This window comes from Pristiophorus japonicus, unplaced genomic scaffold (assembly GCF_044704955.1).
Source record: "Pristiophorus japonicus isolate sPriJap1 unplaced genomic scaffold, sPriJap1.hap1 HAP1_SCAFFOLD_29, whole genome shotgun sequence".
NCBI lineage: Eukaryota > Metazoa > Chordata > Chondrichthyes > Pristiophoridae > Pristiophorus > Pristiophorus japonicus.
In genome coordinates, this window is record NW_027252668.1 from 161,171 (window position 1) to 180,227 (window position 19,057).

At 50.6% G+C, this 19,057-nt stretch overlaps 1 protein-coding gene across 1 annotated transcript in view; it reads left to right on the forward strand.

The window, feature by feature from the left end:
- Positions 1-19,057, forward strand: part of srrm2 (serine/arginine repetitive matrix 2) — a 79,358-nt gene that overhangs the window by 24,969 nt on the left and 35,332 nt on the right. Inside the window, exon 4 of the mRNA XM_070872123.1 lies at positions 16,957-17,124. Coding sequence (XP_070728224.1) covers positions 16,957-17,124 — 168 coding nt within the window. The remainder of the gene's footprint in view (positions 1-16,956; positions 17,125-19,057) is intronic.

Below are 19,057 nucleotides of genomic sequence, written 5' to 3' on the forward strand. Positions count from 1 at the left end.
TCCACCTGGCCTGCTACTTTCAGGGATCTGTGGACCTGCTCTCCAAGGTCGCTTTGTTGTCAATGAAGGGGATCTTCATTAAGTTCACCGACTCCCGGCACAGAGTCCGATTGAAGGGATGGGGTTTGGGGTATTGAGCTGCAGTTCAGAGCTTCCCCCTGGACCTGCTCCTCCCTGAAACCCGAGGGCACTCTGATGCACAAGGCTTCCCAGCGCAGGAGGTGGCCATTCGGTGTCACCCCCCCCCGTGACTAGAGAGGGCGCAGAGGAGATTTACTCAGATGCTGCCTGGAATGGAGAATCTTAGTTACGAGGACAGTTTGGATAGGCTGGGTTTGTTCTCATTGGAACAGAGGAGGTTGTGAGGAGAACTCATTGAGGTGTACAAAATATTGAGGGGCCTGGACATTGTGGATAGTAAAGGGCCTATTTCCATTGGTGGAGGGGTCTATTACAAAGGGGCACAGTTTTAAGGTGGTTGGAGGAAGGTTTAGAGGGGATTTGAGGGGGGGGGGGTCTGGAACTCGCTGCCTGGAAGGGTGGTGGATGCAGAAACCCTCACCACATTTAAAAGCGCCGTCCACTTTAATACCACTTGCCCTGCTCTTTGCCCATAACCCTGATAATCTAGAAAACACACAGTTGAGCAGCGTTAACATTATGAATCGGGTGGACGTAGAGAAGATGTTTCCACTTGTGGGGGAGACCAGAACGAGGAGCCATCAATGTAGGATCGTCGCCAATGAATTCGGATAAGAAATTCCGGCCCAACCTCTTCACCCAGACAGTGGTCAGAATGTGGAACCCGCGACCATATTGGGGTGAATGGCAGAGATGGATTTAAGGGGGAAGGTAGATAAACACATGAGGTCGGAGGAAACACAAGGATGTGCTGATGGGGTGATCAGAGGCTGGTGTGGAGATAAACCACCGGCACGGTCCTGCTGGACCGAATGAGCTTGTTCCTGTGCTGCAGGTTCCATTTAATTTCATTCAGCTCCCCGCTGACGTCCATCCCCTGAATGAGGTGCACTTGATGTTTCTTTTTTTAAGCTGCACTTTCTTTATATAATTCCCAGATGGCCCTTGCCCCCCCCCGCCACACCGTTAAACACGTTCCAAAAAAGGTGGCTCCGCCAGGCTTCAGTTCCCCCAAAGTTTTGCGACTGCCAGGGCGCCTTCCCGAAGGAGATTCAATCGTAGCGCCCAATTGAAAACGAAGAGGAAAAAATTTGCGGGGCCGCTGGGAAAAGAGCAAGGGGCTGTCTGAGCAATTGGCTCGGTCTTTGCAGAGGGCCAGCCATGGGCACGATGAACCGAATGACCGGCCCCGCTGGTATCACTTGGCAGTTCTGGACCAACTGTAGGCTTCAGGTGAACGGGGGGGGGGGTTAAAGGTCAGGTTTGGGGTTCAGTAAACCAGGGCTTGCCGACTTACTTCAGTCCCCATTTTAAAGCCAGTGTAATTTGCAGGTCGCGTGGCAGATTGGATATATAGGGTCTGGCTCAGGTGTTAATCGTGTTATCAGAGGATGCCGGTTCGAGTGCCACTGTGATTCAGTGGGTAGCACTCTTGCGTCCGAAGGTTCTGGGTTCAAGTCCCAGTCCAGGGATTCGAGCACAAAAAATACAGGCTGACACTCCATCATCATCATAGGCAGTCCCTCGAAATCGAGGAAGACCTGCTTCCACTCGAAGTGAGTTCTCAGGTGAGTGTACAGTCCAATATGGGAATTACAGTCTCTTGTCACAAGTGGGACAGTCGGTGGAGGAAAGGGTGGGTGGGGAATCTCGCTTGCCACACGCTCCTTCCGCTGTCTGCGCTTGTTTTCTGCACGCTCTCGGCGACGAGACTCGAGGTGCTCAGCGCCCTCCCGGATGCGCTTCCTCCACTGAGGGCGGTTTTGGGCCAGGATTCCGGTGGGGATGTTGCATTTTATCAACATCAAGTGCTGACACTTTAGTGCAGTGCTGAGGGAGCACCACACTGTCAGAGGTGCCGTCTTTCAGATGAGATGTTAAACCAAAGCCCCGTCTGCTCTCTCAGGTGCATGTAAAAGATCCCAAGGCACTGTTTCGAAGAGCAGGGGAGTTATCCCCAGTGTCCTGGCCAATATTTATCCCTCAATCAACATAACATTAAAAAAATTATCTGGTCATTATCACATTGCTGTTTGTGGGAAGCTTGCTGTGCGCAAATTGGCTGCCACATTTCCCGCATTACAACAGTGACTACACTCCAAAAGTACTTCATTGGCTGTCAAATGCTTTGAGACGTCCAGTGGTCATGAAGGCCGCTATATAAATCCAAATATAAAGAGCAAAAGGGTAACTAAAGGAGGAGTGGGGCCTATTAGAGACAAAAAGGTAACCTGTGTATGGAGGCAGAAGACATAGGGATGGTTCTGAATGAGTACTTTGCATCTATCTTCACAAAAAGAGGGGTGATGCAGACATTGCAATCAGGGAAGTGGAGTGTGAAATATTGGATGAGAGAAACATAGCAAGAGAGGGGAAGTATTAAGGGGTTTAGCAGCTTTGAAAGTTGATAAATCACCAGACCTGGATGAAATGTTGAGAAACATAGAAACATAGAAAATAGGTGCAGGAGCAGGCCATTCAGCCCTTCTAGCCTGCACCGCCATTCAATGAGTTCATGGCTGAACATGAAACTTCAGTACCCACTTCCTGCTTTCACGCCATACCCCTTGATCCCCCGAGTAGTAAGGACTTCATCTAACTCCCTTTTGAATATATTTAGTGAATTGGCCTCAACTACTTTCTGTGGTAGAGAATTCCACAGGTTCACCACTCTCTGGGTGAAGAAGTTTCTCCTTATCTCGGTCCTAAATGGCTTACCCCTTATCCTTAGACTGTGACCCCTGGTTCTGGACTTCCCCAACATTGGGAACATTCTTCCTGCATCCAACCTGTCCAAACCCGTCAGAATTTTAAACGTTTCTATGAGGTCCCCTCTCACTCTTCTGAACTCCAGTGAATACAAGCCCAGTTGATCCAGTCTTTCTTGATATGTCAGTCCCGCCATCCCGGGAATCAGTCTGGTGAACCTTCGCTGCACTCCCTCAATAGCAATAATGTCCTTCCTCAAGTTAGGAGACCAAAACTGTACACAATACTCCAGGTGTGGCCTCACCAAGGCCCTGTACAACTGTAGCAACACCTCTCTGCCCCTGTACTCAAATCCCCTCGCTATGAAGGCCAACATGCCATTTGCTTTCTTAACCGCCTGCTGTACCTGCATGCCAACCTTCAATGACTGATGTACCATGACACCCAGGTCTCGTTGCACCTTCCCTTTTCCTAATCTGTCACCATTCAGATAATAGTCTGTCTCTCTGTTTTTACCACCAAAGTGGATAACCTCACATTTATCCACATTATACTTCATCTGCCACGCATTTGCCCACTCACCTAACCTATCCAAGTCACTCTGTAGCCTCATAGCATCCTCCTCGCAGCTCACACTGCCACCCAACTTAGTGTCATCCGCAAATTTGGAGATACTACATTTAATCCCCTCGTCTAAATCATTAATGTACAATGTAAACAGCTGGGGCCCCAGCACAGAACCCTGTGGTACCCCACTAGTCACTGCCTGCCATTCCGAAAAGTACCCATTTACTCCTACTCTTTGCTTCCTGTCTGACAACCAGTTCTCAATCCACGTCAGCACACTACCCCCAATCCCATGTGCTTTAACTTTGCACATTAATCTCCTGTGTGGGACCTTGTCGAAAGCCTTCTGAAAGTCCAAATATACCACATCAACTGGTACTCCTTTGTCCACTTTATTGGAAACATCCTCAAAAAATTCCAGAAGATTTGTCAAGCATGATCTCCCTTTCACAAATCCATGCTGACTTGGACCTATCATGTCACCATTTTCCAAATGCGCTGCTATGACATCCTTAATAATTGATTCCATCATTTTACCCACTACTGAGGTCAGGCTGACCGGTCTATAATTCCCTGCTTTCTCTCTCCCTCCTTTTTTAAAAAGTGGTGTTACATTGGCTACCCTCCACTCGATAGGAACTGATCCAGAGTCAATGGAATGTTGGAAAATGACTGTCAATGCATCCGCTATTTCCAAGGCCACCTCCTTAAGTACTCTGGGATGCAGTCCATCAGGCCCTGGGGATTTATCGGCCTTCAATCCCATCAATTTCCCCAACACAATTTCCCGACTAATAAAGATTTCCCTCAGTTCCTCCTCCTTAATAGACCCTCTGACCACTTTTATATCCGGAAGGTTGTTTGTGTCCTCCTGAGTGAATACCGAACCAAAGTACTTGTTCAATTGGTCTGCCATTTCTTTGTTCCCCGTTATGACTTCCCCTGATTCTGACTGCAGGGGACCTACGTTTGTCTTTACTAACCTTTTTCTCTTTACATACCTATAGAAACTTTTGCAATCCGCCTTAATGTTCCCTGCAAGCTTCTTCTCGTACTCCATTTTCCCTGCCCTAATCAAACCCTTTGTACTCCTCTGCTGAGTTCTAAATTTCTCCCAGTCCCCAGGTTCGCTGCTATTTCTGGCCAATTTGTATGCCACTTCCTTGGCTTTAATACTATCGCTGATTTCCCTAGATAGCCACGGTTGAGCCACCTTCCCTTTTTTATTTTTACGCCAGACAGGAATGTACAATTGTTGTAATTCATCCATGCGGTCTCTAAATGTCTGCCATTGCCCATCCACAGTCAACCCCTTAAGTATCATTAGCCAATCTATCTTAGCCAATTCATGCCTCATACCTTCAAAGTTCCCCTTCTTTAAGTTCTGGACCATGGTCTCTGAATTAACTGTTTCATTCTCCATCCTAATGCAGAATTCCACCATATTATGGTCACTCTTCCCCAAGGGGCCTCGCACAATGAGATTGCTAATTAATCCTCTCTCATTACACAACACCCAGTCTAAGATGGCCTCCCCCCTAGTTGGTTCCTCGACATATTGGTCTAGAAAACCATCCCTTATGCATTCCAGGAAATCCTCCTCCACCGTATTGCTTCCAGTTTGGCTAGCCCAATCTATGTGCATATTAAAGTCACCCATTATAACTGCTGCACCTTTATTGCATGCACTCCTAATTTCCTGTTTGATGCCCTCCCCAACATCACTACTACTGTTTGGAGGTCTGTACACAACTCCCACTAACGATTTTTGCCCTTTAGTGTTCTGCAGCTCTACCCATATAGATTCCACATCATCCAAGCTAATGTCTTTCCTAACTATTGCATTAATCTCCTCTTTAACCAGCAATGCTACCCCACCTCCTTTTCCTTTTATTCTATCCTTCCTGAATGTTGAATACCCCTGGATGTTGAGTTCCCAGCCCTGATCATCCTGGAGCCACGTCTCCGTAATCCCAATCACATCATATTTGTTAACATCTATTTGCACAGTTAATTCATCCACCTTATTGCGGATACTCCTTGCATTAAGACACAAAACCTTCAGGCTTGCTTTTTTAACACCCTTTGTCCTTCTAGAATTTTGCTGTACAGTGGCCCTTTTTGTTCTTTGCCTTGGGTTTCTCTGCCCTCCACTTTTCCTCATCTCCTTTCTGTCTTTTGCTTTTGCCTCATTTTTGTCTCCCTCTGTCTCCCTGTATAGGTTCCCATCCCCCTGCAATATTAGTTTAACTCCTCCCCAACAGCACTAGCAAACACTCCCCCTAGGACATTGGTTCCGGACCTGCCCAGGTGCAGACCGTCCGGTTTGTACTGGTCCCACCTCCCCCAGAACCGGTTCCAATGCCCCAAGAATTTGAATCCCTCCCTGCTGCACCACTGCTCAAGCCATGTATTCATCTGCGCTATCCTGCGATTCCTACTCTGACTAGCACGTGGCACTGGTAGCAATCCCGAGATTACTACTTTTGAGGTCCTACTTTTTAATTTAGCTCCTAGCTCCTTAAATTCTTTTCGTAGGACCTCATCCCTTTTTTTACCTATGTCGTTGGTACCAATGTGCACCACGACAACTGGCTGTTCTCCCTCCCATTTCAGAATGTCCTGCACCCGCTCCGAGACATCCTTGACCCTTGCACCAGGGAGGCAACATACCATCCTGGAGTCTCGGTTGCGTCCGCAGAAACGCCTATCTATTCCCCTCACCATCGAATCCCCTATCACTATCGCGCTCCCACTCTTTTTCCTGCCCTCCTTTGCAGCAGAGCCACCTACGGTGCCATGAAGCAAGGAAGGAAATAGCAGAGGCTCTGACTATCATTTTCCAATCCTCTCTGGCTACAGTTATGGTGCTGGAGGACAGCTAATGTTGTACCTTTGTTTAAAAAAGGAGAAAGGGACGGACCGTGTAATTACAGGCCAGTCACCTAACCTCGGTGGGAAAATTTTTGGAAAAAATCCTGAGGGACAGGATAAATCTTTATTTGGAAATAATAAAGGACAGTCAGCATCAGGGAAGGTCATGTCTGACTAACTTGATAGAATTTTTTGTGGCGGCAACGAGGAGGATTGATGAGAGCAGCGTGCGTGATGTATATATAGATTTTAGCAAGGCTTTTGACAAGGTTCCACATGGCAGACTGGTCAGAAAAATAAAAGCTCATGGGATCCAGGAAAAGTTGGATCCAAAATTGGCTCAGTGGCAAAGTGAATTGGTCCCCGGATGTTTTTGTGACCGGAAAGTTTCCAGTGGGATTCCACCAGGGCTCAGTATTAATTCCCTTGCTTTTTGTGGTATACATCAATGGTTAGACTTGAATGTAGGGGGCATGATTAAGAAGTTTGCCGATGATACAAAAATTGGCCGTGTGGTTGATAATGAAGAAGAAAGCTGTGGACTGCAGGAAGATATCGATGGACTAGTCAGGTGGGCAGGAAAGTGGCAAATGGAATTTAATCGGGAGAAGTGTGAGGTAATGCATTTGGGGAGGTCTAACAAGGCAAGGGAATACACATTAAATGGTAGGACACTGAGAAGTGTAGAGGAACAGAGGGACCTTGGAGTGCAGGTCCATAGATCCCTGAAGGTAGCAGACCAGTTAGCTAAGGTGGTTAAGAAGATATATGGATGCTTGCCTTTATTAGCCGAGGCCTAGACTACAAGAGCAGGGAGGTTATGTTTGAACTGTATAAAACACTGGTTAGGCCTCAGCTAGAGTAGTATAATTAGAAGGCAAATGGAATGTTGGCCTTTATTGCAAAGGGAATGGAGTATAAAAGTCGGGAAGTCCTGCTGCAACTGTACAGGTTAGGAATAGACAGATTAGGAAAAGGGGAGGTGCAACGAGACCTGGGTGTCATGGTACATCAGTCATTGAAGGTTAGCATGAAGGTTAGCATGAAGGTTAGCATGCAGGTACAGCAGGCGGTTAAGAAAGCAAATGACATGTTGGCCTTCATAGCGAGGGGATTTGAGTACAGGGGCAGGGAGGTATTAGTACAGTTGTACATGGCCTTGGTGAGGCCACACCTGGAGTATTGTGTACAGTTTTGGTCTCCTAACTTAAGGAAGGACATTCTTGCTATTGAGGGAGTGCAGCGAAGGTTCACCAGACTGATTCCCGGGATGGCGGGACTGACCTATCAAGAAAGACTGGATCAACTGGGCTTGTATTCACTGGAGTTCAGAAGAATGAGAGGGGATCTCATAGAAACGTTTAAAATTCTGACGGGTTTGGACAGGTTAGATGCAGGAAGAATGTTCCCAATGTTGGGGAAGTCCAGAACCAGGGGTCACAGTCTAAGGATAAGGGGTAAGCCATTTAGGACTGAGATGAGGAGAAACTTCTTCACCCAGAGAGTGGTGAATCTGTGGAATTCTCTACCACAGAAAGTTGTTGAGACCAATTCACTAAATATATTCAAAAAGGAGTTAGATGTAGTCCTTGCTACTCGGGAGATCAAGGGGTATGGCGAGAAAGCAGGAATGGGGTACTGAAGTTGCATGTTCAGCCATGAACTCATTGAATGGCGGTGCAGGCTCGAAGGGCCGAATGGCCTACTCCTGCACCTATTTGCTATGTCTTCTGTTTCTATGTATTGACGAGACCACACCTGGAGTACTGCGTACAGTTTTGGTCTCCGTATTTAAGGAGGGATATACTATGATTGGAGGCAGTTCAGAGAAGGTTCACCAGGTTGATTCCTGAGGTGAAGGGGTTGTCTTAAAGGTTGAGCAAGTTGGGCCTTTACTCATTGGCGTTTAGAAGATTGAGAGGTGATCTTATTGAAATGTTTAAGATTCTGAGGGGGCTTGACAAGGTGGACGCAGAGGATGTTTCCCCTCGTGGGGGTATCTAGAACGAAGGGGCATAGTTTCAGAATAAGGGGCCGCCCATTTAAAACGGAGATGTGGAGGAATTTCTTCTTTCAGAGGGTCGTTCTCTGCCCCAGAGAGCTGTGGAGGCTGGGTCATTGAATTTATTTAAAGGTGGCGATAGACAGATTTTTGAGCGATAAGGGAGTGAAGGGTTATGGGGAGCGGGCGGGGAAGTGGAGTTGAGGCCATGATCAGATCATCCATGATCGTTTTAAATGGCGGAGCAGGCTCGAGGGGCCGAATGGCCCACTCCTATTTCTTATGTTCTTGTATGTGTACAGTTCTAGTCACATTACAGGAAAATACATAGTTGCACTGAAGAGGGTACAGAAGAGATTCACGAGGGTGTTAACAGGACTGGAGAATGTTAGCTATGAGGAATGATTGGATCGGCTGGGTTTGTTTTCATCGGAACAGAGGAGGCTGAGGGCAGACTTGATTGAAGTGTATAAAATTACCAAGTGACTTTCTGCTGTGCTTTTTCTGTGGACTCCCAGCCCCCGATCCTCCCGTCCCCTCCCCCGATGCATCCCGCCCGAATGGAAGTGCGGGCCCGAACTGGAATCAGTCCGACCACGTGTGCTGCTGATCCTCCGAGAGCCTGCCGATGGACCGAGCCTGCTGATCCCCAGGCAGCTGAGCGGGTGGGCCGGCAGAGAGGCCCCCTCGCTGGGCCCCTGAGCCGGGGGGAGAGCGGCGGACAAAGCCCACTCCAAAAAAAAAAGCAGGCCAAATCCAATCCGGCCAATTACCGCCCCATCAGTCTACTCTCAATCATCAGGAAAGTGATGGAAGATGACGGTGCTATCAAGTGGCAGTTACTCGCCCATAAACTGCTCAGTTTGCGTTCCAGCAGGACCACTCGACTCCGGACCTCATTACAGGCTTGATCCAGACATGGACAAAAGAGATGAGGTGAGAGTGACTGCCCTTGAAGTCCAGGCACAACTTGACCGAGTGTGGCTTCAAGGAGCCCTAGTAAAACTGAAGTCAGTGGGAATCGGGGGGGGAAACTATCCGCAGGCTGGAGTCATACCCAGCACAAAGGAAGATGGTTGTGGTGGTTGGAGGTCAATCATCACAGCCCCAGGACATCGCTGCAGGAGTTCCTCAGGCCCAACTATCTTCAGCTGCTTCATCAATGACCTTCCCTCCATCCTAAGGTCGGAAGTGGGGATGTTCGCTGATGACTGCACGGTGTTCAGTTCCATTCGCAACTCCTCAGGTAATGAACCAGTCCCTGCCCGCATACAGCAAGACCTGGACGACTTGTGCTGATAAGTGCCAGGCAACGACTATCTCCAACACGTGAGAGAGTCTAACCACCGCCCCTTGATATTCAATGACATTACCATCGCTGAATCCCCCACCATCAACATCCCGGGGGGTCATCATTGACCAGAAACTTAACTGGAGCAGCCGCATAGATACTGTGGCAACAGGAGCAGATCAGAGTGTCTGCGGCAAGTGTCTCACCTCCTGACTCCCCAAAGCCTTTCCACCATCTACAAGACACAAGTCAGGAGTGTGATGGAACACTCCCCACTGGCCTGGATGAGACCAGCTCCAACAACACTCGAGAAGCTCGACACCATCCAGGACAAAGCACCTCACTTGATCGGCTCCCCACCCACCACCTTAAACACTCCCTCCCTCCACCACTGGTGTACCGTGGCTGCAGTGTGTAGAACACTGACTTCAGTGCGTCTGTCCCCCCAGGGGATTTGCAGGATCTTGCGGAGACAGCACTGGGTGGAACTTCTCCTGCGCTTTGAGGCGCCTGCTGTATATGGTCCACGTCTCTGAGCTATACAGGAGGGCGGGTATTACTACAGCCCTGTAGACCATAAGCTTGGTGCTAGATTTTGAGGTCCTGCTCTTCAAACACTCTCTCCCTCAGGCGACCGAAGACTGCGCTGGAACACTGGAGGCGGTGTTGGATCTCATCATCGATGTCTGCCCTTGCTGATAGGCTCTCGACTTATGGAAAATGGTCCAGGTTGTCCAAGACCGCGCCGTGGATTTTGATGACCGGTGGCGGGGGGGGGGGGGGGGGCAGTGCTGTGAGGCGGGGTCAGGTTGGTGGGGGACCTTTGTGTTAAGGATTTTTAGTCCAAGGCCAATGCTTCCGTACGCCTTGGTGAAGGTGGTGACGATGGTTTGGAGTTCAGCCTCCGTGCACAATCGCAAGCGTCGTCTGCGTACTGTAGTTCGATGACAGAGGATGGGACGACCTTGGGTCAAGCCTGAAGGCGACGAAGGTTGAACAGGGTCCCACTGGTTCGAAAGTTTAGTTCCACTCCAGTGTGAGATGGAGCATTGCAGCAAGGAGGATTGAGAAGAACATTTGCGCGATGACGCGGCCCTTCTTGACCTCGGTGGGGACGTGGATTGGGTCTGTGGTGGATTGGTCAGGATCACGGCCTGCATGTCGTCATGGAGCAGGCGGAGGATGGTGACATACTTTTGGGAGCAGCCAAAACGGAGGAGGACGCCCCATAGTCCCTCGCGGTTAACAATGTCAAAACCCTTTGTGAGGTCAAAGCAGGCCATGTACAGGGGTTGGTGCTGCTCCCTGCATTTCTCCTTGTACTTGTCGCACGGTGAAGACCATGTCCGTTGTACCCCTCAGTGGACGGAATCCGCATCGTGACTCTAGGTGGAGCTCTTCTGCCACACGGAAAAGATGGTTGAGGAGGGTTCTTGCGATGACTTTCCAGTGGCCGACAGCAGGAAGATTCCTCGGTAGTTGCCGCAGTCGGACTTGTCCCCTTTTTTTTGAAGATGGTCAAGATTATGGCATCTGAGATCTCCCAGCATGCTCTCCTCCTTCCAGATAAGGGAGATGAGGTCATGCATTCGTGCCAATAGTGCTTCTCCGCCAGACTTTAGTGCCTCAGCGGGGATTCCATCTGCTCCCGATGCCTTGTTCTTGAGCTGACGGATGGCCTTTTCTACCTCGTGCAGGGCTGGGCTTTTGCTGAGCTGGTGGCGGGTAGCATGCTGCGGGATGGAGTCGAGGACACTCGCGTCGAAGGCAAAGTCTCGCTGAAGGCGATCTTCGAAGTGCTCCTTCCAGCGGGCCCCGACTGCCTCGGTGTCCTTGAGTGTCTCCCCGTTCTTGGCCAGCAGTGGGGTTGGGGCCTTGGGTGCTTGGGCCCGAGTTGGACTTGACTGCGGTGAAGAATCCTCGCATGTCGTGGTTGTCGACCGACTGTTGAATCTCCTGTGCTTTCTCCACCCACCATCTATTCTTTAGGTCGCGGGTTTTTTGTTGGACCTCGGCCTTCAGCTGCCCGTAGAGCTGCTTTGCTGCTCCCGAATTGGGTTGATGCTTTAGGTTCAGAAATGCCTTGCGCTTAATTTGCTAACATAGCAACATAGAAAATAGGAGCGGCAGTTGGCCATTTGGCCCTTCGAGCCTGCACCGCCATTCAGTATGATCATGGCTGATCCTCTATCTCAACACCATATTCCCGCTTTTTCCCCATACCCCTTGATGCCTTTTGTGTCTCGAAATCTATCTATCTCAAATATATTCAGTGACTGGACCTCCACAGCCTTCTTGTGGTAGAGAATTCCACAGGTTCACCACCCTCTGAGTGAAAACATTTCTCCTCATCTCGGTTCTAAATTTCCTACCCTGTATCCTGAGACTGTGACCCCTTGTTCTCGACTTCCCAGCCCCGGGGAAACATCCTCCCCGCATCCAGTCTGTCCAGCCCCGTCAGAATTTTATACATTTAAATGAGATCCCCTCTCATTCTTCCAAACTCTAGTGAATACAGGCCCAGTCGACCCAATCTCTCCTCATACGACAGTCCTGTCATCCCAGGAATCAGTCCGGTGAACCTTCGCTGCACTCCCTCTATGACAAATATATCCTTTCTTGGGTAAGGAGACCAAAACTGCACACAACACTCCAGTGCAGTCTCACCAAGGCCCTGTATATCTGTAGTAAGACATCCTTGCTCCTGTACTCAAATCCTCTTGCAATGAAGGCCAACATACCATTTGCCTTCCGAACTGCTTGCTGCATCTGCACGTTTGCTTTCAATGACCAGACAATCTGGGTTTTTTTGATACGTTGATTGAGGGATTAAATATTGGGACACTGGAGATAATTCCACTGTTCTTCTTCGAAATAGTGCCACGGGATCTTTTACGTCCACTCGAGAGTGCAGACAGGCCCTCGGTTTAACGTCTCATCCAAAGGAAGGCACCTCCGACAGTGCTGCACTCCCTCAGCACTGCACTAGAGTGTTGGCCTAGATTTATTTTTGTGCTCAAGTCCCTGGAGTGGGACTTGAACCCACAACCTTCTGACTCTGTGGTGAGAGTGCTCCCCACTGAGCTGTAACTCAACTCCATGTTACCTGCCTGTGCTCCATATCCCTGGATACCCTGACCCAACAGAAATCAGTTGAATATTGGTGTTGAAAGCACCATAGATTTAATCCCTCAATCAACGTATCAAAAAAACCCAGATTGTCTGGTCATTGAAAGCAAACGTGCAGATGCAGCAAGCAGTTCGGAAGGCAAATGGTATGTTGGCCTTCATTGCAAGAGGATTTGAGTACAGGAGCAAGGATGTCTTACTACAGATATACAGGGCCTTGGTGAGACTGCACTGGAGTGTTGTGTGCAGTTTTGGTCTCCTTACCCAAGAAAGGATACCCAAGAAAGCCTGACCTCAGTAGTGGGTAAAATGATGGAATCAATTATTAAGGATGTCATAGCAGTGCATCTGGAAAATGGTGACATGATAGGTCCAAGTCAGCATGGATTTGTGAAAGGGAAATCATGCTTGACAAATCTTCTGGAATTTTTTGAGGATGTTTCCAGTAAAGTGGACAAAGGAGAACCAGTTGATGTGGTATATTTGGACTTTCAGAAGGCTTTCGACAAGGTCCCACACAAGAGATTAATGTGCAAAGTTAAAGCACATGGGATTGGGGGTAGTGTGCTGACGTGGATTGAGAACTGGTTGTCAGACAGGAAGCAAAGAGTAGGAGTAAACGGGTACTTTTCAGAATGGCAGGCAGTGACTAGTGGAGTGCCGCAAGGTTCTGTGCTGGGGCCCCAGCTGTTTACATTGTACATTAATGATTTAGACGAGGGGATTAAATGCAGTATCTCCAAATTTGCGGATGATACTAAGTTGGGTGGCAGTGTGAGCTGCGAGGAGGATGCTATTAGGCTGCAGAGTGACTTGGATAGGTTAGGTGAGTGGGCAAATGCATGGCAGATGAAGTATAATGTGGATAAATGTGAGGTTATCCACTTTGGTGGTAAAAACAGAGAGACAGATTATTATCTGAATGGTGACAGATTAGGAAAAGGGAAGGTGCAACGAGACCTGGGTGTCATGGTACATCAGTCATTGAAGGTTGGCATGCAGGTACAGCAGGCGGTTAAGAAAGCAAATGGCATGTTGGCCTTCATAGCGAGGGGATTTGAATACAGGGGCAGGGAGGTGTTGCTACAGTTGTACAGGGCCTTGGTGAGGCCACACCTGGAGTATTGTGTACAGTTTTGGTCTCCTAACTTGAGGGAAGGACATTCTTGCTATTGAGGGAGTGCAGCGAAGGTTCACCAGACTGATTCCCGGGATGGCGGGACTGACCTATCAAGAAAGATTGGATCAACTGGGCTTGTATTCACTGGAGTTCAGAAGAATGAGAGGGGACCTCATAGAAACGTTTAAAATTCTGACGGGTTTAGACAGGTTAGATGCAGAAAGAATGTTCCCAATGTTGGGGAAGTCCAGAACCAGGGGTCACAGTCTGAGGATAAGGGGTAAGCCATTTAGGACCGAGATGAGGAGAAACTTCTTCACCCAGAGAGTGGTGAACCTGTGGAATTCTCTACCACAGAAAGTAGTTGAGGCCAATTCACTAAATATATTCAAAAGGGAGTTAGATGAAGTCCTTACTACTCGGGGGATCAAGGGTTATGGCGAGAAAGCAGGAAGGGGGTACTGAAGTTTCATGTTCAGCCATGAACTCATTGAATGGCGGTGCAGGCTAGAAGGGCTGAATGGCCTGCTCCTGCACCTATTTTCTATGTTTCTATAGCATATAGTCTTTTTTGGGGGAGAGTTCCATGTCTCTGCTACCTGTTGTGTGAAGTGTTTCCTAATTTCATTCCTGAGTGACCGACCTCTAATTTTAAGGTTCTGCCTCCTTGAAGTGGATGCCTCCACATCAGAGGACATACTTTCTCCATATCTACTCGATCGAATCCCTTCACTTGTGCAAACCACTGGATAGCAAAGTGGAAATGTTACTAGACGAGTCAAATGGAGGCCTGAACTAATAATCCAGACACCCGAGTTCAAATCCCACCAGGGCAGCCGGGGGGGGGGGGGGGGAATTTAAATTCAGTTAATTAAATTAATCTAAATTAATAAAAACTGATGATCATGATCGTCGAAAAAAAATCATCTGGTTCACTCAAGTCCTTGTGAGGGAAGGAAATCTGCAGTCCTTACCCGGTCTGGCCGATATGTGACTCCAGTGAAATGGCTGACTCTCAACAGGCCTCTGAAATGGCCGAGCAAGCCAGTCGGTTGTCAAGAAGGTGCTGGAGGGTAATTTGGGATGGGGGGGGGCGCACACGTCCTGTGAATGAACACAAGAGCAGGGAGGTGATGCTTGAACTGTATAAAACACTGGTTAGGCCACAGCTGGAGTACTGCGTGCAGTTCTGGTCACCACATTACAGGAAGGATGGATAGAGGTGCACCGATGGATGCGGTGTATTTAGATTTCCAAAAGGCATTCGATAAGGTGCCACACAAAAGGTTACTGCAGAAGATTGAGGTTCGCGGAGTCAGAGGAAATGTATTAGCATGGATCGAGAATTGGCTGGCGAACAGAAAGCAGAGAGTCGGGATGAATGGGTCCTTTTCGGGTTGGAAATCGGTGGTTAGTGGTGTGCCACAGGGATCGGTGCTGGGACCACAACTGTTTACAATATACATAGATGACCTGGAAGAGGGGACAGAGTGTAGTGCAACAAAATTTGCAGATGACACAAAGATTAGTGGGAAAGCGGGTTGTGTGGAGGACACAGAGAGGCTGCAAAGAGATTTAGATAGGTTAAGCGAATGGGCTAAGGTTTGGCAGATGGAATACAATGTCGGAAAGTGTGAGGTCATCCACCTTGGGGAGAAAACAGTAAAAGGGAATATTATTTGAATGGGGAGAAATTACAACATGCTGCGGTGCAGAGGGACCTGGAGGTCCTTGTGCATGAATCCCAAAAGGTTAGTTTGCAGGTGCAGCAGGTAATCAGGAAGGCGAATGGAATGTTGGCCTTCATTGCGAGAGGGATGGAGTACAAAAGCAGGGAGGTTTTGCTGCAACTGTACAGGGTATTGGTGAGGCCACACCTGGAGTACTGCGTGCAGTTTTGGTCACCTTACTTAAGGAAGGATATACTAGCTTTGGAGGGGGTACAGAGACGATTCACTGGGCTGATTCCGGAGATGAGGGGGTTACCTTATGATGATAGATTGAGTAGACTGGGTCTTTACTCCTTGGAGTTCAGAAGGATGAGGGGTGATCTTATAGAAACATTTAAAATAATGAAAGGGATAGACAAGATAGAGGCAGAGAGGTTGTTTCCACTGGTCGGGGAGACTAGAACTAGGGGGCACAGCCTCAAAATACGGGGGAGCCAATTTAAAACCGAGTTGAGAAGGAATTTCTTCTCCCAGAGGGTTGTGAATCTGTGGAATTCTCTGCCCAAGGAAGCAGTTGAGGCTAGCTCATTGAATGTATTCAAGTCCCAGATAGATTTTTAACCAATAAGGGAATTAAGGGTTACGGGGAGCGGGCGGGTAAGTGGAGCTGAGTCCACGGCCAGATCAGCCATGATCTTATTGAATGGCGGAGCAGGCTCGAGGAGCGAGATAGCCTCCTCCTGTTCCTAATTCTTATGTTCTTATGTGATTGCACTGGAGACGGTACAGAGGAGATTTGCGAGGATATTGCTGGGACTGGAGAATTTTAGCTATGAGGACAGATTGGAGAGGCTGGGGTTGTTTTCCTTGGAACAGAGGAGGCTGAGGGGAGACATTATTGAGGTGTATAAAATTATGAGGGGCCTGGATAGGAAGGGCCTGTTTCCCTTGGCAGAGGGGTCAACAACCAGGGGGCATAGATTTAAAGTAATTGGGGGGAGGTTTAGAGGGGATTTGAGGGGAAATGTCTTCACCCAGAGGGTGGTGGGGGTCTGGAACTCACGGCCTGAAAGGGTGGTAGAGGCAGAAACCCTCACCACATTTAAAAAGTACCTGGATGTGCACCTGAAGTGCTGTAACCTGCAGGGCTACGGACCGAGAGCTGGAAAGTGGGATTAGGCTGGGTAGCTCTTTGTCGGCCGGTGCGGACACGGTGGGCCGAAATGGCCTCCTTCCGTGCTGTTAACTTCTGATTCATCCCTCGACGTTGCATCGAAGCATCTGGAGAAGGGGGTGGGGCACAGAGAGGGCTCGGTTTTTCTCATATAAAGTCTGGTACGGGACCCCCAGAGTGCTGTACGGCCACGTGCCGGTGATACTGGGTGTGGATGGCTGGATGTCGACAGAGCCCCCCTCTCCCTGGTGTGGCTAACCCTGCGTCCTTCCTCCCCAGCGTCAGCGACACGCACCAGCTGGCCGAAGCCAACGAGAAGAAGAACCAGCGGCTGCGGGCCGCCTTCGGCATCAAAGACGACTACGTGGACGGGAGCTCCTTCGACTCGAAGCGACGAGCGCAGGAGGCGGCTGGTGAGCCCGAGCAGCCACAGCAGAAGCAGTACGGGTAGGTCGTGGCGGCCATCAGGGTGCAGGGTGAGGGGAGGGGCCACAGTCAGGCACAGCACCAGGCACAGGTGGAGCCTGGGCCCTTCCTGTGTCTCTGTGTGTGTGTGTGTCTGTCTGTGTGTGTGTGTCTGTGTGTGTGTGTCTCAGTGTGTGTGTGTCTCAGTGTGTGTGTGTCTCAGTGTGTGTGTGTCTCAGTGTGTGTGTGTCTCAGTGTGTGTGTGTCTCAGTGTGTGTGTGTGTGTCTCAGTGTGTGTGTGTGTGTCTCAGTGTGTGTGTGTGTGTCTCTGTCTGTGTGTGTGTGTGTCTGTGTGTGTCTGTGTGTGTGTGTGTGTCTCAGTGTGTGTGTCTCAGTGTGTGTGTCTCAGTGTGTGTGTCTCAGTGTGTGTCTCAGTGTGTGTGTCAGTGTGTGTGTCAGTGTGTGTGTCAGTGTGTGTGTGTCTGTGTGTGTGTCTGTGTGTGTGTCTGTGTGTGTGTCTGTGTGTGTGTCTGTCTGTCTGTGTGTCTGTCTGTGTGTGTGTCTGTCTGTGTGTGTGTGTCAGTGTGTGTCTCTGTCTGTGTCTGTGTGTGTCTCTGTCTGTGTCTGTGTGTGTCTGCGCGGGGCGGGGGGGTTGTGTGACTGGGGGGGCCTACTTGCCCGCCCACTTCTGTCTATGTCTGTCTCGTGTGTGCGCAGCTATCTCTGCCCCCCTCTCTCTCTCTCTCTGCCCCCCTCTCTCTCTCTCTGCCCCCCTTTCTCTCTCTCTGCCCCCCTTTCTCTCTCTCTGCCCCCCTCTCTCTCTCTCTCTGCCCCCCTCTCTCTCTCTCTCTGCCCCCCTCTCTCTCTCTCTCTGCCCCTCTCTCTCTCTCTCTGCCCCCCTCTCTCTCTCTCTCTGCCCCTCTCTCTCTCTCTCTGCCCCCCTCTCTCTCTCTCTCTCTCTCTCTCTCTGCCCCCCTCTCTCTCTCTCTGCCCCCCTCTCTCTCTCTCTGCCCCCCTCTTTCTCTGCCCCCCTCTTTCTCTGCCCCCCTCTTTCTCTGCCCCCCTCTTTCTCTGCCCCCCCTCTTTCTCTGCCCCCCCTCTTTCTCTGCCCCCCCTCTCTCTCTGCCCCCCTCTCTCTCTGCCCCCCCTCTCTCTCTGCCCCCCCTCTCTCTCTGCCCCCCCTCTCTCTCTGCCCCCCTCTCTCTCTGCCCCCCCTCTCTCTCTGCCCCCCCTCTCTCTCTGCCCCCCCTCTCTCTCTGCCCCCCCTCTCTCTCTGCCCCCCCTCTCTCTCTGCCCCCCCTCTCTCTCTGCCCCCCCTCTCTCTCTGCCCCCCCTCTCTCTCTGCCCCCCTCTCTCTCTGCCCCCCCTCTCTCTCTGCCCCCCTCTCTCTCTGCCCCCCCTCTCTCTCTGCCCCCCCTCTCTCTCTGCCCCCCCTCTCTCTCTGCCCCCCCTCTCTCTCTGCCCCCCTCTCTCTCTGCCCCCCCTCTCTCTCTGCCCCCCCTCTCTCTCTGCCCCCCCTCTCTCTCTGCCCCCCCTCTCTCTCTGCCCCCCTCTCTCTCTGCCTCTCTGCCCCCCCTCTCTCTCTGCCCCCCCTCTCTCGCTGCCCCCCCTCTCTCGCTGCCCCCCCTCTCTCGCTGCCCCCCCTCTCTCGCTGCCCCCCCTCTCTCGCTGCCCCCCCTCTCTCGCTGCCCCCCCTCTCTCGCTGCCCCCCCTCTCTCGCTGCCCCCCCTCTCTCGCTGCCCCCCCTCTCTCGCTGCCCCCCCTCTCTCGCTGCCCCCCCTCTCTCGCTGCCCCCCCTCTCTCGCTGCCCCCCCTCTCTCGCTGCCCCCCTCTCTCGCTGCCCCCCCTCTCTCGCTGCCCCCCCTCTCTCGCTGCCCCCCTCTCTCGCTGCCCCCCCTCTCTCGCTGCCCCCCCTCTCTCGCTGCCCCCCCTCTCTCGCTGCCCCCCCTCTCTCGCTGCCCCCCCTCTCTCGCTG